Below are 27,345 nucleotides of genomic sequence, written 5' to 3'. Positions count from 1 at the left end.
TCTTGAGATCTGTAGTTGCATTCAGAAACCAAGAATTCAGAAACGTGGGAACATTTACTTAAAGGTCAGACGTTGAAAGGAGAGAAATATGTAAAAAACTACTCAGACTCGCGATTCCTTTTAGGTTTGCTCTGTTCTCAAGATAGTCACACGGAGCCCACGGGGGAAACCGCAGGGATGAGCCATGGTGTTTCAGCACAACAGCAGGCTCTGATGCCAGCTACTCTCAAAGCGGTGTCAAAAGAAAGCCAAATACTTTACTTTAAAAGGACTTTTCACCTTATTAGTGAATTTGCACACTCGCTTGTGAATAGCAGAGACATCTTTCTATGGTTTCAGGAAGGATATAGTTAACATTTACCAGTGTTACTCAAGTACAGGTGAAAACTATGCCTGTGTTTTGTACATGTTAGTTTTGGTATTTTTTAAAAAAATGCTAACTTCCTTTTCACTCAATCCCATATTTATAGAGAGGTGGGTTTGTGTATGGGCATCAGATATACACATCCTGCATCTATATCCCAGATTAAAACAACAATTCAAACTGCCACATAAGTTTTAGGAAAAAAACAATTGTTTCCACCTCAGGAGCATTTTAGAGAAAAATTAAATATAAGGGAAAAAACCCTTATTAAATTGTGGTATAACAGCTCACCACATCCTGTTGCAGGGACAATCTGACGTGAAACACAGCAAAGGTTCCTCTTTCAGGTCCCTCACGATCCGGGAGGGTCACATGTTACCTGCAGTTCAAAATACTTCTGTAAAGAAAAAAAAAACCTCTGTGTCGGTGGAAAAGCTGAATAAGAAGATGGAAATTATCAGTAGAGAGAAGACATTGTGGGAAACCGTAGGTGTCTTCGGCACAACCATATCAAAGAGAGAAAGCCACCCCCGAAATAACCCACACAGAGCCCCGGGGCCGGGCCTGATGCGGGCTCGGACCCATGACCTCACGGAGGGAAGATAGGAAGTCGTGGCTGGGAGGACCAGGGCCGGGACCCTATGCTCCACTTCCCACCCTCCATCAGGGCCCCTCTACCTCAGCCCTACCCTGACCTCGTCTTTCTTTATCCATCTATGAAATAGGGCCATCATGGCTTCCCTGCAGGGCTCCTACTCAAACTGTGTCTGTGGAAGGAAGTGAGGTCTGAGCACCCATCCTCAGCCCCGGGGACCCTTATGGGAAGCGTCATCCACCGGGGGTTGCTGGTCTTCCACCTTTACTTTGGGCAGCTTCCCGGCTCAGGCCACAGTGCTCAGGGAAGATGCAGGAGGGTGTGTGGAGAGGTGGGGGTTGGTTCTTGAGTCTGTTCCTAAGAGGAGTGACCCACTGTGACCCCAGCCTGCCCTTGCCAGTCATGGGCAGCGCTGGGTCCAGCCAATGACATGTCAACAGGAGGCTCATCAGAGGCCCCAGCCGATGGTGATGGGCAGGAGCTCTGCTCCCACCCTGGCCCCTGAGCCTCTCCTGGGGGCTCCCCATGGGACCAGGCCCCACTTATTGCAGAGCCCTGCACTGGTCTCCTCTCTGGGCCCAGAATGTCCGGGATATGCATCTTCACTACACCCCCCACCCCCACCACGGGCACCCCCTTAAAGGTTCAGGTGCCCCAGTAGGCAAAAGGGGAAGCCCACCGCTTAGGTTTCTTCCCCTTTTATCTCGTCAAACAGATGTTATTTTTCCTGTGGTCTCTCTAACCCTGAGTAAAGATTCTCAGCTACTCCACTGGCTGCCTTACTAACCCTCAGAGCTCCCTCCCAACCCCTCACTTTTACCCTCAGATGGGGAAAAAATGGAAACAGTGACAGGTTTTCTTGGGCTCCAAAATCACTATGGACAGTGACTGAAGTCATAAAAGTAATAGATGCTTACTCCTTGGAAGAAAAGCTTTGACAAACCTAGACAGCATTAGAAAGCAGAGACATCACTTTTCAGACAAAAGTCCATATAGTCAAAGCTATGGTTTTTCCAATAATCATGTACTAATGTGAGAATGGGATCATAAAGACAGCTGAGTACCAAAGAATTGATGCTTTTGAACTGTGGTGTTGGAGAAGACTCTTGAGAGTCTTTGGACACCAAGGAAATCAAACCAGGCAATCCTAAAAGAAATCAACCCTGAATATTCATTGGAAAGACTGATGCTGAAGCTCCAATACTTTGGCCACCTGATGCAAAGAACCAACTCATTGGAGAAAACCTTGATGCTGGAAAAGATTGAAGGCAGGAGAAGGGGATGCAGAGGATGAGATGGTTGGATGGCATCAGCGACTGGATGGGCATGAGTTTGAGCAAGCTCCAGGAGTTGGTGAAGGACAGGGAAGCCTGGCATGCTGCAGTCCATGGGTTGCAAAGAGTCGGACATGACTTAGCAACTATACAACAATATTACCTCTCAGCTCTCCCTCCCAGTTCCAGTCATTATTGCCCATCAGATATTTTTCAGCCATCTATTCCTGATCTTACTAGACTGCTCTGAGATTTCCATTTTCCTAAAACTGGGAAGGCAGAGCCAGACTCTGGGTGGTGTGACTGACCTCCACCCCCACCCCGCTTCAGGTGGGGTCGACCAGTGTTCGCACTATGAAATCTTTGCCTTGAGGCATGACAGCTGATTTCTGTTCTGGGATGGAGCTGGCCCCACTGCCTCCGTTACCCCTTCTCAGTAGTAGCTGTCACCCAGTGGGAGAGACCCTGACCTGCGTGGCCCCAAACCTGCTTCTTTTCTCGGAAAAGTTTAGGCAGCCCCACCAGGCCCCTGGCCTTGGGTTGTTTTAGGACAAAATGAGGTGATGGTCAGGAAAGCGCCCCGTAAGCCGTCCAGTGCCCAGTGAGGACAGTGTGAACGGCTCTTCCGTGCCTGTGCTGCCACAGGATGCCCGCCGGCCCCCGCACGTACGGGCTCTACCGCCTCCGTGCCCCCCGACCTCCGCCCCGTGCCGCACGTACGCTCTCTACCGCGTCCGCACCAGCTTCCACCCAGCCACACAACACTGCACGTACGCTCTCTACCGCGTCCGCACCCGCCTCCACCCCGCCACCCACCACTGCACCTAGGCTCTCTACCAAGTCCGCGCCCCCCTCCACCCCGCCCTCCCGCGTCCACGCTCCCCTCCACTCCATTCCCCTCTCTGAATGCGCGCGCTCACACTCTCTCGCTCTCTCGCTCTCTCGCTCTCTCTCTCGTATGTTCCGCGTTGCCCTGGGGCAGAGACACCCTGCGTGCTGTTGAGGCCCATCCTGACCTTGACCAAACCTTAGAGAGACTCGGGTCCTGTGGCTGCCTTTTGTCAGAATGACCTTGCGGGGCAGCGCTCGGGAGAGATGGACTAGACTTAGTGGACTTAGGAGCACAGAGGCCGAACCTGGAGGAAACGGAGGAGCTGCTGGCCCGGGGGCCCGTGTCGCCCCCCCGCCCTCCCTGCCCCGAGCCCTCGGGGACCCGTGAGCCAAGGCAGGGGCATGTGGCCTCACCCGCCGAGGGTGCACTGGCCGAGGGTTGTGGAGGCAGCTGCCGCCTGTCCAGCGTTTCCCGCATGCGGCCAGGGCCATCGGCAGAGGACATGTGACCACCTGTCGGACAGCCCTGTCAGTCCGGGCGTGTCGCTGTGGGCCACTGCCTGGCACCCCCACCCCCCACGTGCCCCTCCTTGGGAGGGGCCCGGCTCCAGGGTCCACAGGGCCAGCAAATTCTGTTGTCGGTTCCCGTGACACAATTCCTGGTTCCCCACTGTGCTTTATTATTGTTATTCTTAAAAATACTTGGCGGGTAGGGGGGGTGTTGAAAAGCAGTTTAGGGAAGGGAGTGGGCTCGGAAACGCGCCCCACTGATTGCTCCGGGAAGCCGCCCTCGGCCTGCCGGGGCCTCAGCAGAAACACACGGTTTATCTGCCGGCAGAGGGGAGCCCGGGCAGTTCCGTGACGCGAGCACATCCCCACCTCTGAGCCCTGCGAGCGGTGCCGACAGCCTCCCGGTGACATTTCCCATACGTGCCGCCGGGGGTGGGGGCGGACAGAGGGAGGTTGCCGGTCCCTCCCGAGGCCTCTGCCAGCTCTGCTCATTTCCTCCCCGGCTGCCAAAAATCACAGACCGTGGTGGACACGGACAAGGGAACAGAGGTGAAGGAACAGCCCCGAACAAAGGGAGGCTCAGGCCGGGCAGTCAGCCCTCCTTCCCAAACTGCCCTGAGCCGACTGACCACGAGGCCGCTGCGAGGGGCCCACGGGGCGTGGACTTCAAGCGGTGCTTCCACGGCCGGTGTTTATCTGTTGGTTTTTCAAACCTGCGTGAGCACAGACGGCTCCCTGCCCCGGCTCAGCGGTCAGAACCTGACGCAGGCCCCTGGTCTCAGCCCGAGTACTGGCCCTGCGGTCACAGCCCCGGGTCTGGGGCAGCCGTGTCCTGCTGGCTCAGGACTCATTCTCAGGGGACAACTTTTCACAGGCTGAACATAACTGACTGATGGGATTTCAGTCAGTTTCACAAGTTTACATGAACTTGTGTGTGGAGTCCTGTCCCTCTGACGCTCTCTCTACTTTTGTTTTCTTACAGTAAATGAGATAATCCGGAATGACCTCTCCAGCACCAACATCCACTCGTAGTTGGCAGCGTGGACTCTCAGAGGCTGCGTGGTGTCTGTCTGTTCCACGGTGATGACTCTGAGTCAACAAACTGAATCCATACCTGGTACCACTGGGAGCTTCCACCGCAGTGAAGGCTCAGGTCACTTGTGCAAAGAAGTAGCCCAAGGAAGGAAGGACCGATCCCTCTTCTGAAGGAAAGTCACCTCAAGAAGGAAACGAAAGTGGGTGGGTGGGGGGAGCACGGAAGACAGACCTCGTGACACTGCCCTCGTGGCCTCAACCTGACATGGCGGCCGCCCCGAGCTGCGCCCTTCAGGCACCCTGGATTTTTCAGTGGAAGTGCCTTATTTCAGCCGACCACAGCGGCGGGGCACTGTGGAATCAAGCGCTGATGTGGCTCCCAGGAGGGCATTTGTAGGAGCAGAAGCTGTAGGACGTTTCGTCACGAGGCTTTATCCTTTGTATAAGTTAAAAGAATACTGGAGGACTGGGCATTGTGAGGAAACCCTGGCACGTTTCCTACTTTCTCACCTCTTCCTGGGCTGTAACATACAATTCTGTTGCCTTACTCAGCGTGTTTCAGAACTGCTCCAAAGTGTCATCTCAGATCTCGTGACTGCCTTCCCTCCCCTGTGTTACTCAGACCATAGGGTTGTTCATTGTAGCATGTTAGGATTTTGTTTTTAATCTGGCTTCAAACATAGCACAGGTAAGTTGAATAGCACAAGATAGGCTACTGGACAAAAAGAGAAATCTCTCTGTCTTGGGATAGGTCTCGTATTTGCATGTGTGTACATATATAGGCATATATTTATGGTGAATATAACCGACGTGGTGACATTCAGTCTCCACCCGGCAAGGGCGTCTGTGTCAGCAATAACCAGTATCCGTTTTGGAAAATAGACCCGAGGCTCAAAATCCAGCTCCCCGTAGCCACGTCCGTGGGGGCGCCCCCCGGCCCCGGGAGGTCTGCGTCTCGGGTCTCCTGCAGTTAACCAAGCACTTTAGAACCAGAAAAGGTGCATCCATTATATCGGCTGTTACCAAATGGCAGAATTGGAAAGGAACTGTAAATAGTGTTACAGAAGGAGTGTAATATATTTGTTCCGCTGTAAGATCATTCTTTCACAAAAGCCTTTTAACTGCTTCATCTGAAGAAACCATTACCAAAAACAGCGTTTTACTATGTGGTGACTCTAGTGTTTCCAGACTAGTTACTGTTAACATAGGTTAGTGTGAGCTTTACTACTGCATTTTGTACCCATAACAGCTTATTACGCGTTATTGCTAGCCGTGACCTGTTGTTTCACATAACCAAAAAGCATGGTTTAATGGTAACACCTTTAACGTGATAACTGTGCCTTAGGAACTCTCGCCCCCTGCTGGAACGTGGCCGAATTGCACCCTCGGGGGAGGTGACACATCCTGTCCCCAAACTCAAGCGTTTCAGTGGGGAAGGCGCTCTCCCACGGAAAGAATTATTTTTAAAATGTTGTTCTGTACGACTATGTCTTACTTGTTTTTTAAGTCACAGAAACGAAATCCTGAAAGCCATATTTGTAACATTTGCACATTACTGTGAAGAGCTGACGGTATATGGCTTCCTGTACATAGCGGCCCCTCCCCGCCCCCCTCACCCTGCTTGGAGCCCCGTCCTGCATTTAGCCTCCTAGGAATTGCATGAGACGTTTCTCGGGAGACACGAAAGGAGATGTTTGATACTGTGTTAGCTCTCTTTGTAGGTAGAAAATAGATCCAATAAAGCAATATTTTTCTTTTTTTTTTTTTGCCGGACCATCTTAGTCAGACTGTGATTCATTCCACGCATGGAAAAATCCTCTTTGTTCTTAAGCGGGTTTTCTGCCGTAGGTCCGTGTGCTTGTGTTTGTAGAAGGGCTTCCCGTCGTCCAGCTGCGCGTGTGAGGCGTTTTCTCACCTCCTTACATGTCAGGAAGGCCACCCTGGGAGGCGTGGATGTGAGCGGCGTCCCCAGTGCTTAGATGGCATGTCAGAAATGCTTCTCCAGGCCCCGTGGAGAGCACCTCCGCTTGTGCCAACGTTTCTGTCAGGAGGCAGAGCCGGGTGAGGCCTCCCACACTCACACTTGACCTGCCATCACCTTCACGACGAGCCCTTGGCCGCCTGGCTTGGCTGTCTCCTCCACTCCCCCACCCACATCGCCTACTCCGGGCTCGGGTAGGGACTGTCAGCAAGTTGTTCTAAGACAAGGGTGGCACCAGGAGCTTCCAGGGGGCACTCCAGGGCTCATCGCGCTGAATTGCAGAAATACTGTTTTGCATTCAGGTCTTTCAAACTCAAGAATTCCTGTTTCTTTGGCCAGAAGGTTTACAGTTTGCAGTGTGTGTGTGTGTCGGTCACTCAGTCATGTCCAGCTCTGCAGCCCCATGGACTGTAGCCCACCAGGCTCCTCTGTCCATGGAATTCTCCAGGCAAGAATACTGGAGTGAGTAGCCATTCCCTTCTCCAGGGGATCTTCTAAAATCCTAGAAAAATCTCATCAGTGTAGTTAGCAAGAGTCCGTCCCACCCAGTTTCTGTGCTGTCTGAAGGGAGCCCAACGGTAATGTCCACAGGAGCTCAGGGAATCGAAGATGCTTGGGTAGGCTGAGGTGGGGGAGGACAGTGGGAAGACTCGGCTGGCGGTCAGCATGAGGTGGCCTCGAGCGCGGGACTCAGCTGGAGAGCTGGGTCCCAAAGCGCATCCCAGAGGCCACAGGGCACACAGGAGGTCACAGCTCACATCCACGTCTCTGAAGGACGCACTTAGTTTTCAAAGTGAGTCTCTGTAAGCCCACCCCCACTCCCAACAATGGCATTGTATATTCCAGAAACAAAAACCTTCATAACAATGGTTTCTGCAAAAGAGGCTGAAAAACTGGAAGTGAAGTTGCTCGGTCGTGTCAGACTCTGCAACCCCGTGGACTATAGCCTGCCAGGCTCCTCCGTCCATGGGATTCTCCAGGCAAGAATACTTGAGTGGGTAGTCATTTCCTTCTGCAGGGGATCTTCCCAACCCAGGGATCGAACCCGGGTCTCCCACATTGCAGGTGGATTCTTTACCATCTGAGCCACCAGGAAATCCCTCAGAGGAGGCTGGGCCTCTGCAAATACCCGTTTACTTGGTTTTCGTTCCTTTCATGTTGCTTTTGAATAAGAAGGAAAGCACCCCACCACTTGTTTCTGGCAGGCAGCTACTGTGCTTTGCTCAGGTGTGTAGACCTGGAGGCCAGGTCACCTCCCAGACGCTCCCTCACTGTCCTGGGTGACCTTGGCACTTCAGGAACTTGGGCAGGTGCAGCCCGGGAGCCACTGACGTGGGACACGTGGAGCAGCCTAATGGGGGCATCTGCTGACTTCCCCCCCTCCCCTGGGGCTTCCCACAACTCCACGCTTGCCCCAGCCTGAGACGATGTGAAAAAACCTGATAGACATCCAATTTCTCCTTGTAGCCAGTGCAACCCGAGCAGAAGTCACCGTGGGAGACCCCTCTCTGTCTGAACGTGTCCCCTGATCCCTGCAGCCTCCACCCTGTCACACAGACCACCCACCCCACCCCAGGACGTGTGGGCCCCACCCCAGTTTCAAGGAGGGCCCATGGGGCAGCTGCTTCTGCCAATCGCCAGGGTGCAGGGCCTTGGCTGACGCTGCGAGGAGGGGTCTCCGCACCCCTCATTACATATTCCTTCAGAAACAGGTTCCACGTTGCTGTAGATAAACTGCATTGGGTTGTTTGGAAAGGAGAGAGAGAACAGGAGCGGATGAAGCTGAGGAAAAGAGGGCCAGATGTAGGGAATCCACAGAAGATGAGATGAGCTGCCTTCAAGCGTACAACCAGGATTAGTGCATTCGCAGTGCTGAGTTACCTCAACTTCCTTCACCCCAAAGGAAACCCTGTGCCCGTGAGCAGTCATTCCCCACCCCCTCCTCCAGCCCCTGGGAACCACGATAATTCTGCTGTGCGAATCTGTGTTCAGGACACTTCTTGTAAACCGACTTGAACAACATGGCCTCTTTCACGAGGCACAGTGACTTCAAGTTCATCCACATAAAGGCCTTTATAAGAGCTTTGTTCCTTACGGCCTAATACTGTCCACTCTGTGGATGGACCACACCATGTGTCCATCAGGCAGCGGACATCTGGGCTGCTCCCACCTTTTGGCGACTGTGAGTAACACTGTTGTGAACATTCGCATATGAGTTTTTGCTCCAATGCCTGTTTTCAGTTCTCCAGGGGAACGCCTAGGAATGGAATTCCTGGTAAATTAGCAATTGTGTGTTTTACTTTTTGAAGAACTGCTTTCCCTTGCTCAATTTTTACATTATCCATCCCTGAGACAGACTGTGGATCACTAACCTAATTTGGAATCACATATGTGAAACACATCGTATTTATACTTCTTTATGCCAAAAAAATTAAGTTAGCGCTAAGATGACTAAGTGCTCGTTTACGCCCCAGCAGAAGGCAGCTCCTGCTTGTCTGCCTCCAGCCTCCTGGGTGGAGTCAACCCGCCCTGGTCCTGCCAGCAAATTGGGGCCTCGCTGTGCGTCTGAGTCATTGAGGTGGTGCCAGCCAGGCCCCAGATCACACGTGTCTGTACTTCACACGTACAGACGGCAAGAGCGAGGAGAGAGCCTTGCGGAGGCCACGCTGCCGCACCCTGTTTCTGAAAGAACTGAGCTGCTGCAGGCGTCTCACACGACGGACCTCCCTGCTGATGTGCGCCAGCCTGCCAGCAGAGCTGCACACACACGCTGTCACACACGCACTCACATGCACACATACACACACACACACACACATATACTCACACAGAGACATGCACACACACCCAGACATGCACTCATTCACTCACACACACACTCACCCAGACACACACACACACGCACACATATACCCAGACACACATACACCCAGACACACACACACACTTATTCACTCACATACTCACTCACACTCACATATACATACCCACACACTTGCACACATACATACCACACACACTCAAACACACTCATATCCACATACACATACCACACTCACATTCACACACACCCCGCAGAATCTTCTGTCTCTAGCAGATGCCGTCTATTGGAGGCTGTGACCACAGGTTTTAAAGCGTCACAGCCTCCAGGCTGCTGCAGGGCTGCAACTCATGGTCAAGACTTGATAACCACTGCGTTTGTCCTCAGCAGCCATTCCTCCTTTTTTTTTTCCAGAGGAAAAGCACTGATAAGCATCTGTTTAGGGGAAGATTAAGCCCCACATGGGATGCGGGAGCTGGGGCCTCCACACCCCTGCCCTCACGTGCATTTTGGGTCTCCTGTGCTTGGGGTCAGCTGGGCTTCAGGATCTGTGGATTCACAGTTCTCATCTAAGTGGAGCAGTTCAGCCACAACCTCTTTCAGTGTCTCTGCCCCTCCGGCCACAGCTCTGATCACACACCTGAGGCTGCACAGAGTCACCCACAGTTCACAGCACTCACTTCTGCAGACTTTTCCTATTTTACATTGTGGAGTTTTTTGTGCTTCATCCTCTTCCTCAGCAACTAATTGCTATGACTCAGGGTGACTTTAGCCCCAACGCTAGAGCTTTCATTACAAGTTTTCTCTGGGCATGTCTGTCTGCCCTCTGACTCCTTGCATGTGTGGGAGACAGTTATAAAAACTGCTTTTATATCCTTGTTTGATAACTCCACGATGGGTATAATTTTTAGTTGATTTTCATTGATCAATTTTGATCTCATCTGGGTTGCATCTTCTACCAGTTCTCTCCAGGGTCAGAGATCTAACATGAATTTTTGCGTCACTGAGCATGGCTCATGTTCTGTTTCTTATGAATGCCTATTCTGGGAAGCAGTTAAGTCCCTTGGAAAGATTTGATCCTTTTGGGTCTTCCCAGCTTATAAATGTTTGATGGAACCAGAGCAACACATGGTCTGTGGCTAATTTTTCCCACTCTCAGAGCAAAGCCCTCTGAGGATCCTCCCTAGTGTCCTGCAAAGTATGGGGATGTATGCACACCTTGCATCAGCCTAGCGTGGGCTCTGAGTATTTCTCCCTGTAATCCTTTAGGGTTCTGCTCTTCACCAAGTATTTCTCCCTGTAATCCTTTAGGGTTCTGCTCTTCACCAGACCTGAGGGGACTCCCTCCTGCGCTTGTGTGCATGAGGCCTCAGCCGTGCGGGTCTCTGAGCACCGCCTCTGGGCAGCTCACTCCTCAGGGTAGTGCCTCGACTCTTCCGGCAGCTGTGGCAGTCCCTCTAACCCCAGCTCCTCACCCCGCGAGGGTCTGCCGGGGTCGCCTCCCCACATACGGCCTGGAAGCCCCCTGCAGGCCATGGGCTGGGCCGTCACAGGGCCCCCCATCAGGGTCACTGTTCTTCACTGCCTGATGGCTAACACCTAATATGTTTCATATATTTTTTCCATTTTTCACTCTTGTCAGGGGAGAGTAAATTTGGTCCCTGTTAGCCCATCTTGGCTGAAAGTAGATGTTCTGACGCTTGATTTTTCAAAGCCTCTTTGGTAGGCCAAATTTTAGTCAGAGAAGTAGTCAATCTTCCATTTTCCCTGTGTTTTATATCATATAACAATAATGCTATTCACGTAAAAGCTGCATGTCTAGCCAAGAGTGACTTGCGATCACCAGATATGCCTTGGGGCCCCATATAATTTTAATCGGAAGGGAAAGCGTCAAACAGAGGCTGAAAAACGGCTTTCGCTGCCAAATACGCTTTTTACCTGGAAGAAGAACAAAGGAATCCCAGGGAAGAGACAGAGGTTTTTATGGAACAGAGGTTCTCAAACAACAGAGAAGAATGACCATGTCTGTGTTCAGGTGGTGACGTGGGCCCCGCCACGCATGGCCCCCTGCCCTGCTGTCCCTGGGACAGGAAGACAGGAGCTCGCAGCCACGGCCTCACCCGGGTCAGAGCCGCTGTCGGGCTTGTCCCAAACACACACCCAAGAATGACGGGGCTGTCAGAGTATCTATCCAGCATCACACCCGGAAACAACGGTTGCTGAACTTCACGGACACAGCCACCTTCTGTGTCTTCATGTTCTGTACCTGGACACATACCAGCTGAGGCTACCTTAAGGTGGGATCTGGAGCAATTAGACATTAATGATATTTGACTGGTTCAAGTTCACTTCTAGACTTTCTAGTGGGAAAGGGGTTTGCAAGAAATTTAATCCCTGAAAATAAGAATGAATGCAAGCAGTGTTAAGGTCTTTGGGAACATTTGTTGTTTGCATGCAAATAAGGCTGCTAATTATGAGATTTTTTTCCTGTTCATTGTAGTAGACCCAGCAGGACTTAGACTTGAAAATATACTATTAGCAATCAGCTCCTGTAACTACATATACTTGAAAAGAATAAGGTAAAAAATTTTAAAGTATACCCTCTAATCCAAATTTCTCACTAATTTCTATGCACTTTATTTAATCTAGATAATAAGAGTACATGGAAATTCCCTGGCTGTCCAGTGGCTAAGACCCTGCACTTCCACTTCAGGGAGCATGGGTTCAATCCCTAATCAGGGAACTAGGGCCCCACAAGCCTCACAGTGTGGCCGAAATAAATTAAAAAATAATAAAAAGAAACAGTACATGGACTCATGCATGCAATTCAGACACTTTCCCAAGTGATTTTTAAATGTGCTCTATGTCATTTGCTCCTCAAAGCCATCCTGTGAGGGAGCGGGCAAGACAAATCAAACCCCCAGTCAACAAGTAAAGTTCCTGAGGCCCCAGGGGAAAGAGCTTCTGTTACTGTGGGTCAACAGGGCTTTCTCCCTGTGCTCCTGCTTTGGGGATAAAGAACCTGGCATCCGTCCACCACCCTACCCACTCATTCATCCACTGACCCATCCACCCATCCATCTGTCCACTGACCCACCCGTCTATCCACACACCCACCCACTCACCCAACCACTGACCCATCTACCCACCCATCTATCCACTGACCCACCCATCTATCCATTCACCCACCCATCCACCCACTGCCCCATCTACCCATCCATCTGTCCACTGACCAACCCACCCACCCACTGACCCATCCACCCATCCATCTGTCCACTGACCCACCCGTCTATCCACACACCCACCCACTCACCCAACCACTGACCCATCTACCCACCCATCTATCCACTGACCCACCCATCTATCCATTCACCCACCCATCCACCCACTGCCCCATCTACCCATCCATCTGTCCACTGACCAACCCACCCACCCACTCATCCATCTGTCCACTGACCCACCCGTCTATCCACACACCCACCCACTCACCCAACCACTGACCCATCTACCCACCCACCTATCCATTGACCCACCCGTCTATCCATTGACCCACCCATCTATCCATTCACCCAACCATCCACCCACTGCCCCATCTACCCATCCATCTGTCCACTGACCCAACCACCCACCCACCCAACTACTTACCAATCCACCCACCCACCCACCCACTGACCCATCCACCCACCCATCTATCCATAGACCCACTCATCCACCCAACCACTTACCCGTCCACCCACCCATCCATCTATCCACAGACCCACCTATCCACCCACACACCCATCCATCCATCCACTGACCCATGCCCTGTTCGCCACCCACCCCGTGTTTGGTGACCCTCCTCTGCTGGGGTCAGGGACCAGGCCTGCTGTGCCCTCACTGTGCCTAGATTCAGGTTCCTTTGCATCTGTTGATTGCAGTTTCCCAGCAGACCTGCATCCGGCTGGGACGGTAGCCCAGCAGTCAGTTTCCTCCAGCCATGCTCCTGTCACCAGCCCCCACCCCCATCCTGGATGCCACTGACAGATGGCCTGGTATTCCCCTCACATGGGTTTCCTGGTTATTCTTGGAGTCAGAGCAAAGCAGGAGACGGAGGCCAGGCCTGTGGGTCCCGCTGACCTCTCTGCCCCTGCCTGGACCTTCTGGATGGTGCAACCCTTTGGGGAGAGGCCCCGGGGGAGGGGTGTGCTGGTATCAGGTGACTCCATCAACTGCACACGTCAGATGCGCACGTGTAGGACACATGTGCGGTTGTGATGGGGATGCAGGTACCAGGCTGAGGGGACCGTGGTGCTGGGGCTTGAGAAGGGAGGGACCGGGTCAAAGCCCGGTATTTATAGCCCCAGGGCTTTAAGGTTGAGTTACCCAGCTCAGCGACTGAACACACACACACACAAGCAGCGATGGTACTTTAACTGCCTTCTAAGTTTCTGTGTGTAGTCACAAGGACCCGGAAGCTGTTTGCAGGCGTCCGAAACCTGCCCTGCGAAGGTGAGGCGTGTTCAGAGCTGGTTCTGGAGAGGTCTGTGTGGGTCCTGCGCGGGTCCAGGGTCAAGTCCACGTGTGCTAGCTGCTCTGCCGGCCTCTGTCGCGCTCTGGTCTCTTCTCCTCTCAGTCCACGTGTGCTGGCTGCTCTGCCGGCCTCTGTCGCGTTCTGGTCTCTTCTCCTCTCAGTCCACGTGTGCTAGCTGCTCTGCCGGCCTCTGTCACGTTCTGGTCTCTTCTCCTCTCAGTCCACGTGTGCTGGCTGCTCTGCCGGCCTCTGTCACGTTCTGGTCTCTTCTCCTCTCAGTCCACGTGTGCTGGCTGCTCTGCCGGCCTCTGTCGCGTTCTGGTCTCTTCTCCTCTCAGTCCACGTGTGCTGGCTGCTCGGCCGGCCTCTGTCGCGTTCTGGTCTCTTCTCCTCTCAGTCCACGTGTGCTGGCTGCTCGGCCGGCCTCTGTCGCGTTCTGGTCTCTTCTCCTCTCAGTCCACGTGTGCTGGCTGCTCGGCCGGCCTCTGTCGCGTTCTGGTCTCTTCTCCTCTCAGTCCACGTGTGCTGGCTGCTCTGCCGGCCTCTGTCGCGTTCTGGTCTCTTCTCCTCTCAGTCCACGTGTGCTGGCTGCTCTGCCGGCCTCTGTCGCGTTCTGGTCTCTTCTCCTCTCAGTCCACGTGTGCTGGCTGCTCTGCCGGCCTCTGTCGCGTTCTGGTCTCTTCTCCTCTCAGTCCACGTGTGCTGGCTGCTCGGCCGGCCTCTGTCGCGTTCTGGTCTCTTCTCCTCTCAGTCCACGTGTGCTGGCTGCTCGGCCGGCCTCTGTCGCGTTCTGGTCTCTTCTCCTCTCAGTCCACGTGTGCTGGCTGCTCGGCCGGCCTCTGTCGCGTTCTGGTCTCTTCTCCTCTCAGTCCACGTGTGCTGGCTGCTCTGCCGGCCTCTGTCGCGTTCTGGTCTCTTCTCCTCTCAGTCCACGTGTGCTGGCTGCTCGGCCGGCCTCTGTCGCGTTCTGGTCTCTTCTCCTCTCAGTCCACGTGTGGTAGCTGCTCTGCCGGCCTCTGTCGCGTTCTGGTCTCTTCTCCTCTCAGTCCACGTGTGCTAGCTGCTCTGCCGGCCTCTGTCACATTCTGGTCTCTTCTCCTCTCAGGCCCGAGCCCTGCTTGCAGGCTTCCCACCTGCTCTGGGGCCCCTGTCCCCAGGACGGGAGTCAGGGCAGGCGGGCAAATTCAGCTTCTCCCTGCCCGGCTGGCCAGGCGGGAGGCAGTGGCCAGTAGCTGCAGCACCCACACGGGTTCTGAGTCGAGCAGATCCAACCCGAGCCTCGTCCCGCAGCCTCAGCTGATGCAGCCCAGCTTCCGGTGAGTGCTGGCTGTGTGGACCCTGGGTGGGCACCCGGGGGCACCGCTTCCGCCCACAGAACACCTTCAGCTGCCGAGCGGAGCCACCACCCCCAGCCCGCAGGGTGGGAGCGAGGCTGCAAGCAGCAGGCTGCTCCAGGAAATGAAAACACCACGTCTGGTGGCACAGCCGTGAGAGGCAGGCCTTTGTCCGTGGGTTTGATAGGGGCTGGGGGTTGAAGAAAATCCTGTGGTGGCAGGCACTGGGGGTGGTGTCTACAGAGACACCTGAGGAAAACCTCCACCAGGAGAGTTTTAAACCCCATTAACCGGGAAGCCCATTAACCAGAGCATTTATTTCCTGATTATTCCATTAAGCAAAAATTTCTGGATTATGTTTTGATGGGCTGTGATGAAATCCCAGGCAGTGTTTCTTTAATGAGGGGGTGGGACTCTCCCCGGAGAATGGGGGAGCCACCTGCCTCGGGACTGGACTGGGAGGGTCAGCAAGGTCCCGGCCAGGATGGTGGGGGTGAAGCCGGACGGTGAACACAGAGCCAACTAGGCTCCGGCGGGAGTTTGGCCTCGGAGCGTGAGCAGCAGTGGGCGTGCTGAGCCGGGAGGCCACTCGGCTCCGGGGTGGGCAGGAGGTACCCCGGCTGCAGGCGGCGTCCACACAGGTCTGGTGTCTCTTGGGTCCAAGGGTGTCTCATCCCAGCTGCGGCATGAGACGCATTCGTGTTTGTGCCCAGGCCCCTCTGGGCTCCAGGGAAGAGTCTGGTCTTGTTCGGCCTGTGGGACCCCTCCTCCCGGCAGGGGAAGGGTCCCCTGGCCGGCCCTCGGCGACTGCACGCGGGGCTGAGAGGGGTCCCGGGGCCTAGGCTCAGCGGACAGTCATCTTACCTGTCGTTGCTGCATAGACAGCAGATCTGAGTGGCCAACGGGAGCCGGGGTGGGAAGGCATTATCACAGAAGAAAATGTACCCGGCTCACTGAGCAGGGGAGGCGAGCGGGGCGCCCAAGGGAACAGGGGACCCTTGCTCCTGGCACAACCTGGCGGCTGAGGGGGTGGGAGGGTGGGATCACCAGCCTCGCCCCCCAAGGCTCAGTGACTGGCCGTCACCCAGTGGGCGGTGTGGGTGTCTCCACAACGGGGCTCCTGCTCTGTTCCGGAAGCTTCTGTGCCAAGGCCGGAGTCCCCACCGTGCATGTCACTTTGATGTGGAGGATGGGGGCACGTGGCCTAGCTGAGTTCACTGCCCTGGAATGAGGTGTCAGGAGCCTCAAGTTCCACATACCATCAGTCAGGGCAGCTGGAGGTGGAGGACAATGGCCCCCCAGGCAGCCAGCTTGACCCCACGCTCTTGAGGCTGATGAAACATACGTCTGTGCTGACCCATCTAGGCATCTGCACCTCCTCCTCTGTACTTGAGAAGACACGAGCCTCAAGGTCACACAGACCATGTTCTGACACGATGAAGCCAGCTTACAGGGACTTGGAGTGCCAGGGTCTGGCCTGCTGCTCAGGGCCCCCTCTCACGTGGCTAAGGGCAGAGCTGATGCCACGCTCTCTGGGCTCTGTCCTCTGCATGGAAAGAGCAGCCCCGCAGGCAGGTGGCCCTGGGCCAGGAAGTGTCAAGGCCACTGTGTCCTGTCTTCCTCTTCTAGAGAAGAAGCTGCAGCCCTGGGGCTGCGCTCACACCCTGTTCCCCCCAAAGGTGGCCAGCTGCTTGTCCTCGGTCAGCAGGGCCCGCTCCCCAGCCCCAGCACTGCCGTAGGGGCCCCACACCCTGCTGAGGCTGCTGCCTAGAGGCCCCGGGGGTAAGGAAAGGGTATTACTGACGATCAGGGGAAAGGGGAGGTCAGGCCCCAGGGAGGGTAAGACAGGACAGAGGCCACCAGCAGGGATGGTTCTGGAGGCTGAGTCGGGTGAGGAGCCACGGGTACCGGGGTGGGAGGGAAACAAAGGAGAAACCAGGGTCCCTACACAAGCTCAGCCCCAGGACCCCAGCACGTCCACCAGGGCTGAGTTCCCAGGGCCCCTTGGTCCTAATGGAGCAGCTCCGGCCTCCTGTTCCTCCAGCCTTGGCCTCGAAACTGCCAGCGGGCCCCTCTTGGGGGGCCGCCTGGTTCTTCCGCCCCGAGGCCCTGGGCGGGCACCTGTCTCCACCTGAGTCCTCCGCCTGCCTCGGCCTGGCCTATCCTTCTGGCTTCTGACCGGAGCCCCCGAGCCAGCCAACCACCCACCTGGGTATTTTTTCCCTCGAGAAGGCATTGTTTATTTTATCTACTTTTGGTTCTGCTTTGCCTGTTCCTTGTCACCTGAATATCCTGCCAATACTTTCAGTACCTCATGTTGGGGCCTGCCCAGTAACTCTGGCAAATTGGTCCCAATTAGTACGATTGTAAACCCATGGGCACCGGGCCCCAACCCAGGTGCCAGGCCAGGGGGAGGGGAAGTAGGAACAGGGCTCAAAGCACCAGCGCAGGCAGGCTGTTAGCTCCCCGGGCTGCCTTCACCCGTCCCCATGCCGGGCAGCTTTAGCCACGCAGATCCCGCCTTACGGGTCGGCGGGTGGGTGACCTGCGCCCTTCTAAGCTGGGAGGGGGCATCTCATCCTGGCCTCTCCCCCAGCTCCTGGTGGCCACCTGAAATCCAGGGCGTCCCTTCTCTCTCACTCTGTGATCATACGGCCTCTTCCTGAGTGTGTCCATGTCCAAATGTGCCCTTTCCTCAAGGGCAGCCCTCATGCTGGGCACAGGCCACCCTTCTCCAGCACGAGCTCACCTCAGTCACGTGTGCAGAAGAGCCCCCTTGGGGACCCCGGGGTTGGACTTGAGCGTGTGTCTGGGAGACACCCTCACCCCTGCGGGTGCCTGATGCCGCTGCCGGGCCTGCCAACGTGCTGCCCAGCCAGTCAGCCTGGCCCACGGGCCTCCACGCTGCTCCTTGCCCCCTGCCCCCCACCCCACGCCAACCCTCCACCTGGGCCAGGCCTCCACTCCTCCTCTGTTTCCTTTTCACCACCAAAACTAAATATATTTGCACCTTTCTTGGTAACAGGACAATTCACCACCACTGAAACCACTCCAGTTACAGAGGATAACAGAGCGTGAGTGTGCTCTGCCATCTTTCTTTCAAGCCTTCACTTAACCTCCCGAGAAAAGTGAACGGCCAGGCAGGACCTCTCTAGGAAATTACAGAAATGAAGGCCGGCCACCCTGACGGGCTCAGGCACGTCCCCCGCGCTGGGCCTGGGCCCCAGCCTCCCGCACCCCTCGAGGACGGAGCCACGTGGGATGACGGCGCGCCGGAAGACTCTGGGCCAGAGGAACAGGGACTTTTTCTGACGTACTCATTGCCCAGCTCTGCGCTCTGGCTCCAGAGCTGGCAGCCAGTCGTCCCTGATCGCCTAAGGCCGGACCCTGCCCTGTTGCTCTTGTGCTAAATCCCTCTCGCGTGTCGTTCCCTGGAAGATGCGGTCTGTGTGTCCACCAGGTCCCGAGCAGGTCTGCCTGCCCTCGTCCAGAGACGTATGGCTCCAAGGGGCCCACAAGTCCCAGGGGAGGGGAGCCGGTCCCCATGGCTTGCTGAGCACGTAGAGAAGCTCGAGTGCCCATGTCTGAGACCCCAAGGACCCCACGCCGGCATCCTGGGAAGTGCTGGGCCACGGCCGCCCTGAGGGCCCCTGCGTCTCCCCGTCACCCCCACTGTGGGGCCGCTCTGCCCCAGAGCTCGCCGAGCCCCCGCTGCCGCGCGTGGGGCTCGACCAGCCGTGACTCAGCCCAGCAGGAATGTATTCTTTGGCACTGGCCCCGAGGAGCTGGCGCTGGCATTGCCTCTGCACACGTGTGAGTCCCGACCGGGTGGCTCTGCTCTGCCACCTCCCGGGGGTTGGGCGGGGGCCTCAGGCGCCGTGGGGGCCCAGGTGGACCTGGCTGGGACGGTCCTCCAGGGCCGGAGGAGCGGCTTTTATAGGATTGACAGCGACACCTGCGAAGTGGAGTGAGCAGAGAAACACACTGACTTTGCCAAAGGCCGTCCAGGCTTTTGTCTGGTGGCTTCAAAATTAGGCAAACGAAGTGCTAGATGTACCTGCAGTGTTTGGTGGGGCCAGTTTCAACAGTCACACCCAGGCGGACACCTGCAGCGCCCGGCTGGGTGGCGGCTCTGTGACTCATGTGACCGGGAGCCACCCACTGAGTCACTGCGTCTGAGCCCCGCACCGGCGCAGCCGTGGGAACCAGCTTCTCCCAGGTGGACCGGCCTGGCCTGCCTCCCCACGGACACAGACGCTCACGGCCGCTGCCTGCACTGCCCAGGCCGAACCTTGAGGTCTGCTTAAACAGCCGATCCCACGTTACTGACCTCTGAGCGAATGTGTGGATGAGTAAACTGACAAGGGCGGGAACGTACATGAGGAGCCGTGTCAGGAGCGGCCGAGACGAGGAGTGTCACAGGAGGAGCCGTGTCAGGACCCGAGACAAGGCGCGTCACACAAGGGGCCGTGTCAGGAGTGGCCCGAGATGAGGAGCGTCAGGAGGCCCCGCTCCCGCCCCTCCCGCTCTGCAGGGGCTGCGTCCTCCGTGCTAACTGGGGGAAAGGCTCGCTCCTGTAACTCCCCACTGTTAGGTGAGGCCTCGGACAGTGGCAGGTCAAGCTCACTCCCCAAGCCACCTCGGGTCCCTCCTGCCCTTCAGTGCCCCGGCCTCAGGCACTGTCCCCATCCCACCTGTCAACCCTCCCAGCAGCTGAGGACTCCACAGCTGGGTCTCCAGGGCCTGCGTGCTCCCACCCCCTCCTTCCTCCACGGGGTATACCACTGCCTGATCCCTGTGGCCTTCCCCACTGAGCCCCACACCCCAGGAATCACTGCCCGTCCACCGCATTTGCACCCTGAGATGGGCCTTCTGCATTCCCAACTGGAGCTAATGGCTGGAAGGTGCTGGTGGGGTTTTGAGCCTCGCTGGAGGATTGTACATGCCAGCCTCCTTGAAACCACGCCATCCAAGAGCTGGCTTCGCCTCTGAGGAACCTTAGAAATTCCAGCATTGTCTAATGTGCCGATCAACGCAGAGGACTCTCCTGGTGATAATCAATCTTGTTCAAAAGCTTCCCCCCACCCCCGGCTTCCAAGCAAGTCAGCCCTGTGAGTGCGGCGGCCACCCACCGCTGGCAGAGGCCATTCCTGCCCCAGGGTCACTCATCAGTTGTGTGTGCTTGTGCAGAAGCTTCTCTCCGCTAGAGAAACCAAGTGAGGAACGAGTGACCCAGTCACTGTGACCCAGTCCAGTGCGGCCGCGGCCGCGTCTAACTGCAGATCCCGGGCTGGCCAGGAAGATGCTCACCTTCGTGGCCTTTAGTGGATGATGCTAACCTCAGAAGGCTGGCCAGCGGTCCCAGGGCTAAGACCCGCCCTTGAACGTCCCTGCCCAGTGGCCTGACCCCAGCCCTTGGTGAGACTCTGTGCAACATCCCGAGTATGAACTGATGCTTAAACTGCACCCTGCTTATCTCCCTAAATGCCAAGCGGCAGGTGGAAAGCACATTTCAGGACGCTGGGAGTCCTGCAAACATTGAGACGAGACGTTTCTTGATTTATTCCCAGCTCTTGAGTCAACAGCTGTTTGAAGCTTCCGTGAGGTGGGGTCACGAGGCTTCCACGGGGAGCCTGCACTGGGAGAGGGTGACTTCTTCCCCTCCTCCTCCCTCCCTCTCTCTCCCTTCCCCTCCCTCCTTCCTTTCTTCTCTATCCCTTCTTTTTTGCTGCAAAAAGACAGCGTGTCTCTGGGAGAGGCTCTGTGACCAGCACATGGGGAGACTGGCCACTCCCTGCAGGGCTTGGAAAGAGGGAGCCAGAAGGATCCTTCTTGGGGGTCTGGGGGCCCGTGGTGGTGACAGCTAGCAGTTGACCATGATAAGGGTGTCACACAGCTCTAGAAGGACGGCCCAGAGCTGCATCTGCAGGGGAGCTGAGCGTGGCCTCCAGAGACAGGTGAGACCGCTGGGCATGGGCCAGTGACTCCAGGAACCGCCACTGTTCCCTGGGCACAGGGCAGATCCCACACCCGGCTAACGCTGAGAAGGTGGGGTCTGCCCATGCCGGCTTGAGAAGAGTGGGGCAGGGGCCTAGAGAGGTGGGTTCGGTTCCTGCCACCACAACATGGGCTCTGTTGGGCCACTGTCCCCGGGACCCAGAGGGCAGCCCGGTGCACCCCGCCAGGGACCAAGCACCTGCCGTTTGAGATGAGCCCAGGAGAGGACTGAAGAGCAGCCTGCAGCTCGGGGCAGGGGCCCTGAAAGGCTTAATGGCCTCAGCAGGACGTTCCTAATTGTCTGTGAAATTGAGGATCTATTTTCAGATACTACTTCAAGAAGTGATTCCTCCAGGAGCTGAAAGGGCCGCTGCTCCTCCGTCCTCGGGCGGGCGGCGGCTGCTCACACGGACCCCGCCCCAGCCGGGGCACCCGCCCGCTAAGGCCAACACAGCAGAGTGCGGGGAGGGGAGCCAGGCCTCGGGAAGAGCCGCGCCCAGACCAGAGGCTCCTCCGCAGGAGGGGGTCCGGCTGCGCCTGGGTCCAGCCCGGCCCCAAGGCCCCGGTGTCAGCTGTTCTCCACGGTGGCCTGCACCTTCTCCTGGGCCAGCCAGGGCCTTGGGTTGGTGTCAGCACACGGACCCCTGGGTGGGGGGCCTCCCGGGGCTGAGAGTGAGGAAGGGGCAGCACAGAACGAGGCACATTACACAGCTGCTAGGGAGGCAAACTTGGCTTTACAGAAAAGTGAAGCAAAGCTACTGCCACCCTCCTCTCCCTCCCGAGGGCTGAGCGCGGCCCCCGTGGTCGGATCCTGCTCCCGGTCCTCAGGTTCCAGCCTCTGACCTCCATCTGGGCGGTGGCCATTCAGCCTCGAATGGTTTGGTGACGTTCCTTGGAGGACACGCTGCTCTGGTGGGGGTGGGGGGCGGTGAGGACGCAGCACGTGTGGTCCCCATTGGACCCCACAGGCTGGCACCAAGGAGAAGGGGATGCACGCTGGGCTGGACGAGGTGCCGGACACAGTACGGAGCATGGCAGGACAATGACCATTAGGACAAGACTTGGGGAACGAGGCGGCCACCTTAAACCTCCTCAAAGAATCCCGCACCGCAGACCACAGCCTCCCCGAGTCCCCGTGGAAGCCCCAAGGGTTCTCTCGTGAGTCCTGGATGGGCTGGGAACCCCTGCGGGCCGTGCCGCTCTGGGGTTGAGCCAGGCCTGCCAGGAGCCTGCAGGGAGGTGACAGCCCCTCGAGGGCAGCCAAACAGATGACCAGGCTCTGCCCACAGGGGCGCCCCCAACTTCACTTAACATCCAAAGCAAAAGGGCAGTTTCGGGGCCGACCGCACATAGACAAAGCACAGCAGAACCTTTGCAGGCTGTTATGGACAGCCCTGAAAAAATTTTTTTAAACTACATTTTGCAAGTTGTCTCCAACAGATCATGTTCCATTTAAAACCAGAGAGAAAATGAAGGTTAGGGTGAAAGCAGAATAAAGTGGGGCCACTGTGGAGCCCACCCACATCGAGTAGCGCCCCCTGTAGCTGAGCATACAGAGCTCTGTGCCCTTGAACTGAGCCCCCGACGCACACCCCACGGGATGGGCACAGGTCCATAGGGACGCAGGTGCCCTTGTTTGTAGAGTCTTCATATCATCTGGGCAGTGGGGCGGCAGCAGCGTCCAGCCCTGATGCTGTAGCGAGGAGTAACACAGGTCAAACTTGGAGGCCTGGGTGCCCCGGAGCTCAGGAAGCACTGCTTCTTCAACTGCTCAATTATTCTTTCTCTGCAGGGGGTCAGACTTGTTGCTATGGGTTGGCATTTCACATTCTTCCCCATCACACGGCCTCATGACCTCCCGTTTGACTCACATGTCCAAAACCAGGTCTTAAGAAATAACCCATCTGAGAGATTTCTTTTCTGTGCAGACTCCAGTTGCTGCCATATATGGTGCATAAACATTGCTTAAAACCTGGTACCAGATACAGCTGTGCTTCCACAGGCTAACAGATCAAGTTGATCAAAGGGTCCCAGTAAATATTAGAAAGTGCACACAAAGCCGAGTTAAAGGATGAGATTTTAATTTACAGTTTCTTGTTATGCTGATAACTTTTTTCAGTACAGCCCTGAGAAGCGTTCTAAATCTGTAAAATCAAATTGTGCCCTTCTCCAAATAATCCCAAATGAATACTTCTTCAGTAATTAACAAACCAAGATTCAAGCCAACACATCTCCAAGGTCCAATCCAACTCCAAAGTTAATCAACCCAAACAGAATGACAGAAAGCACGTGATTAGGGACCTAGAAGCCCTGCAGAGTCAAGGCTTCTAACTGGGTTTCCTCATGTCCCCCGACTCTGCCCCACGCCTGCATGGGGGATGCACCCAGCTCACAGGGCCACACCATCCCCACGTGCTCTGTTTGTGGAATTTGCTGTGAACCTTGTGGTGTATCTTCAGGTGTGTTTTGACCAAATGGCAGCAACAGGCTGGATAAGAAGCTTACCATATTTCTGCCCCAGGAATCCCTGCAACTCTGAATTCCTTGGGGAAGGAGGTAATCACTCCGAGTCTGCTGAGGCAAACAGCATTTGTGTCTTCTGTGTAGGTGCACACATGTTGGAGGAGGAATATCTACAACGTCCTTGTATTTGAAGCCGTGGGTGAACAGATGTGAACAGGCAGGGGGCAGCTTTGAGCCCCGTTCGGCAACTTGATGATGTGACTTCCAGCTTTTCATCTCATGGCTCCTGGATAGCTGTCCAGGAACCACTGCCGACTCTTTTGGTGGGACACCTGGGAGGGCTCTGGGCCAGGTCAATGAGACAAGGGGACTGGGCTCGACCAGACCAGAACCAGACTCACCAAAGACAGAGCAGCCCCAGCCCTCGGCAGGGACCTCGGAGAAGGGGTTAGGGTTAGGGTGGCGGGCGCCCTGCAAGATCTTCACACCAGATGCTGGAGGTTAGAAAGAGCACCTGCCATCCACCAGTCTTTACAACAGCTTCTGGAAGCCACAGCTCATGTGAACATCACACGTTCTGTGCAGATTTTGGAGGGGAGCAGTCACAGTTGTTGCAGAATGACACGGCAGCCCTAAATAGCAACACGGAACCCAGGAGCTGGTGAGCAATGCTTGACTGTTTCTCTAGGAAAATCATCTCCTACCTTTTTAGGAAGTGCTTTATCAACCAAGCACAAAGGAAAAGCTACTTTCAGATGTGTGTGGAAGTTCCTAGAGAATGCGCTCCAGCCACCTGAGAGCATGAACCATGGAAGAGGAAGCCTGGGGCCAGGAACCAGGCACCCAGCAGCGGCAGGAGGCCGAGGGCTCCGCAGATCATGGGAGAGGATGTCCTGGGTGACGGATTTCCAGTGGCCATGTTCACATGTGAGAGCAGAGTGCTCAGTTGGACGTCCCCCAGGAAAACCTGGAACCAGCAAAAAAGTCTGGTGGGTCTCACTGTCTGCGGGCCCAGGCCCACCCCCTGTGGTTTCACTGTCCTAAGCACTTGGGCCTCCTCTGTGGTCTGAAACGGTTGCTTCGGCCGCTGCTGCCAAGGCCACTGCCCTTCCCACCCACTCAGCAGCACCTGATGCCAGGGGACGCTGGAGGGTTACCCACATGCCCAGTGACTGCTACAAAAGATGTCTTGAGAAAACTGGAGGAAGTGGGATGTTGAGGGTGACGGTTATCTCGGTTGGGTATGAAAGTGATGTTGGGTGATGTTGCAAAAAAGCCCACGTCTCTAAGAGGCAGGAACTCAAGTACTGATGGATGAAACAATGTGATGACTGAGATTTGTTTCAGACTCCAAGTGTGTTTATTTGTATTATGTAAACTTGTTCAGTTTAAAAGTAAGTCTTAAAAAGTCAAAGAATGTCTCTTGTCCAGAAGAGGAGGATGGCAATGCCAGGGGGTGACAACCATGCTGCCTGTCCAGGTGTCCCCGTCCAGGTGTCCCCATCCAGGTGTCCCCGGCCAAGTGTCCCCATCCAGGTGTCCCCATCCAGGTGTCCCCCTCCAGGTGTCCCCATCCAGGTGTCCCCTCCAGGTGTCCCCAGCCAGGTGTCCCCGGCCAGGTGTCCCCTCCAGGTGTCCCCATCCAGGTGTCCCCTCCAGGTGTCCCCATCCAGGTGTCCCCATCCAGGTGTCCCCCTCTAGGTGTCCCCGTCCAGGTGTCCCCTCCAGGTGTCCCCGTCCAGGTGTCCCCGTCCAGGTGTCCCCATTCAGGTGTCCCCGTCCAGGTGTCCCCGGCCAGGTGTCCCCATCCAGGTGTCCCCATTCAGGTGTCCCCGGCCAGGTGTCCCCATCCAGGTGTCCCCGGCCAGGTGTCCCTGGCCAAGTGTCCCCATCCAGGTGTCCCCATTCAGGTGTCCCCGTCCAGGTGTCCCCATCCAGGTGTCCCCTCCAGGTGTCCCCGTCCAGGTGTCCCCATCCAGGAGTCCCCATTCAGGTGTCCCCGTCCAGGTGTCCCCATCCAGGTGTCCCCATTCAGGTGTCCCCGGCCAGGTGTCCCCATCCAGGTGTCCCCGGCCAGGTGTCCCTGGCCAAGTGTCCCCGTCCAGGTGTCCCCATTCAGGTGTCCCCGGCCAGGTGTCCCCGGCCAGGTGTCCCCATCCAGGTGTCCCCATCCAGGTGTCCCCATTCAGGTGTCCCCGGCCACGTGTCCCCGTCCAGGAGTCCCCATTCAGGTGTCCCCATCCAGGTGTCCCCGGCCAGGTGTCCCCGGCCAGCTGTCCCCTGTGGCATCCACGTGGATGTAACAAGGCCACACCCAAGATGAGTCACCTACTCGCAGTGTGGGGAATTGAGGGTTCAAAACAGGACATCAACAGATTGCTGAAATCTTAAAAATTAAATCTTAAATCTTAAAAATCTTAAATTGACAGTGAATTGACAAAAAATTGACATTTTTTTTAAATTGGAGGTAAAATGAAAAGAAGTTGAAAGAAATGAAATGGGTTTTTAGTGAGTGAGAATGAGGGGAGTGACCATTGTACTGTTTTGCTGGGGCCACTGTGGCTCTAAGTATAAAAATGTATCTAAATGTAAAAGAATGGGTCACTTTAAAAAGTAAAGAAAACAAGGCACTGGTTTTTAAAGAATAGTCTAAAGCAAGGGGACCTTACTGTGTGTATGAGGAAGAGAAATGAACAAAACACAGGGGTGCACATAAACACCCCAACACCAGCACCCAGTCCTTCCCCCAGGCACAGGCTCCACAGAGTGACCCACTCTCCCTGAGCCCTCGCTGACCTTGAGGCCGGGGGAACAAGGTGCCCTCGAGCGGGGTTCCGGACTTCCAGGCCTGCCCTTTAACACCTGCCCAGCATCCCTGCCTCAAGAGGGGCCTGTGCCTGCTTCTCCATACAGACCCGCCTGCTGGGCAATCTCCAGCCACCCGTACTGAGGAGTCCCCACCACGTGGAAGGAAAAAGAACGATGAGTGTTTTAACCCCTAAATGGTTAAGATCTGAAAAATAGGATCAGGTGAAAGATTAAACTAAATTGCAGACCTAATTGCCTTCACTTAAAATAATATTAAAGCAAACGCGATGCTCTGTTTAACTTGGAGGCTCGGCACCTCCGGCAGCATAGTTCTGCTCTGGCTTCTCACGGCGGGAGGAGGTGGGTCCGCCCTACAGATGGCTTGTGCAAAATACGTGAAATGGAGTCCTCGATGTCTGTTAAGCTAAAGAAGTACTTTTAAATGAAGCAAACGGCCACTGTGGGGAATTCTTCACCCCCAAACAAACAACCCCTACCAGTGAGAGAAGAGCCTCAGGGTTGGGGGGTGCAAATGTCACGTGGGCCCCAAAGCATGCCCAGCCTACTGCCGCCGCGGGGCCCAGAGGCCTGGGTGCGAGGGTGGGAACCGTGACTCAGGGCCTCCGGCTCCTGGGCCCCCGTCTAGGGGCACAGGCCCACGGGGGCCGAGGTGGGCCGCGGGGGCCACGGGCTCCGTGCTGACCATGAAGGCCAGAGCCTCCCTCTGGTCACGGGGCTCAGAGGCTGAGACGGGGACGCCTTCTGGAAGAATCCGAGGGGCCACAGAGCAGTTGCCACAGCCAAGCAGGCCTTTGGAAGGAG

General features: G+C 55.9%; 1 protein-coding gene across 3 annotated transcripts in view; it reads left to right on the top strand.

The window, feature by feature from the left end:
• The window catches only part of NFATC1 (nuclear factor of activated T cells 1), an 87,132-nt gene extending 80,749 nt beyond the window's left edge, over positions 1-6,383 (top strand). For all 3 annotated transcript variants that reach the window (XM_027525794.1, XM_027525796.1, XM_027525795.1), the window contains exon 10: positions 4,557-6,383. In XM_027525794.1, the coding sequence (XP_027381595.1) occupies positions 4,557-4,606 (50 nt within the window). In that variant the 3' untranslated portion in view covers positions 4,607-6,383. The remainder of the gene's footprint in view (positions 1-4,556) is intronic.
• Positions 6,384-27,345: the final 20,962 nt, after the last annotated feature.

This window comes from Bos indicus x Bos taurus, chromosome 24 (assembly GCF_003369695.1).
Source record: "Bos indicus x Bos taurus breed Angus x Brahman F1 hybrid chromosome 24, Bos_hybrid_MaternalHap_v2.0, whole genome shotgun sequence".
Lineage (NCBI taxonomy): Eukaryota > Metazoa > Chordata > Mammalia > Artiodactyla > Bovidae > Bos > Bos indicus x Bos taurus.
This window is presented reverse-complemented; position numbering and strand designations above follow the sequence as displayed.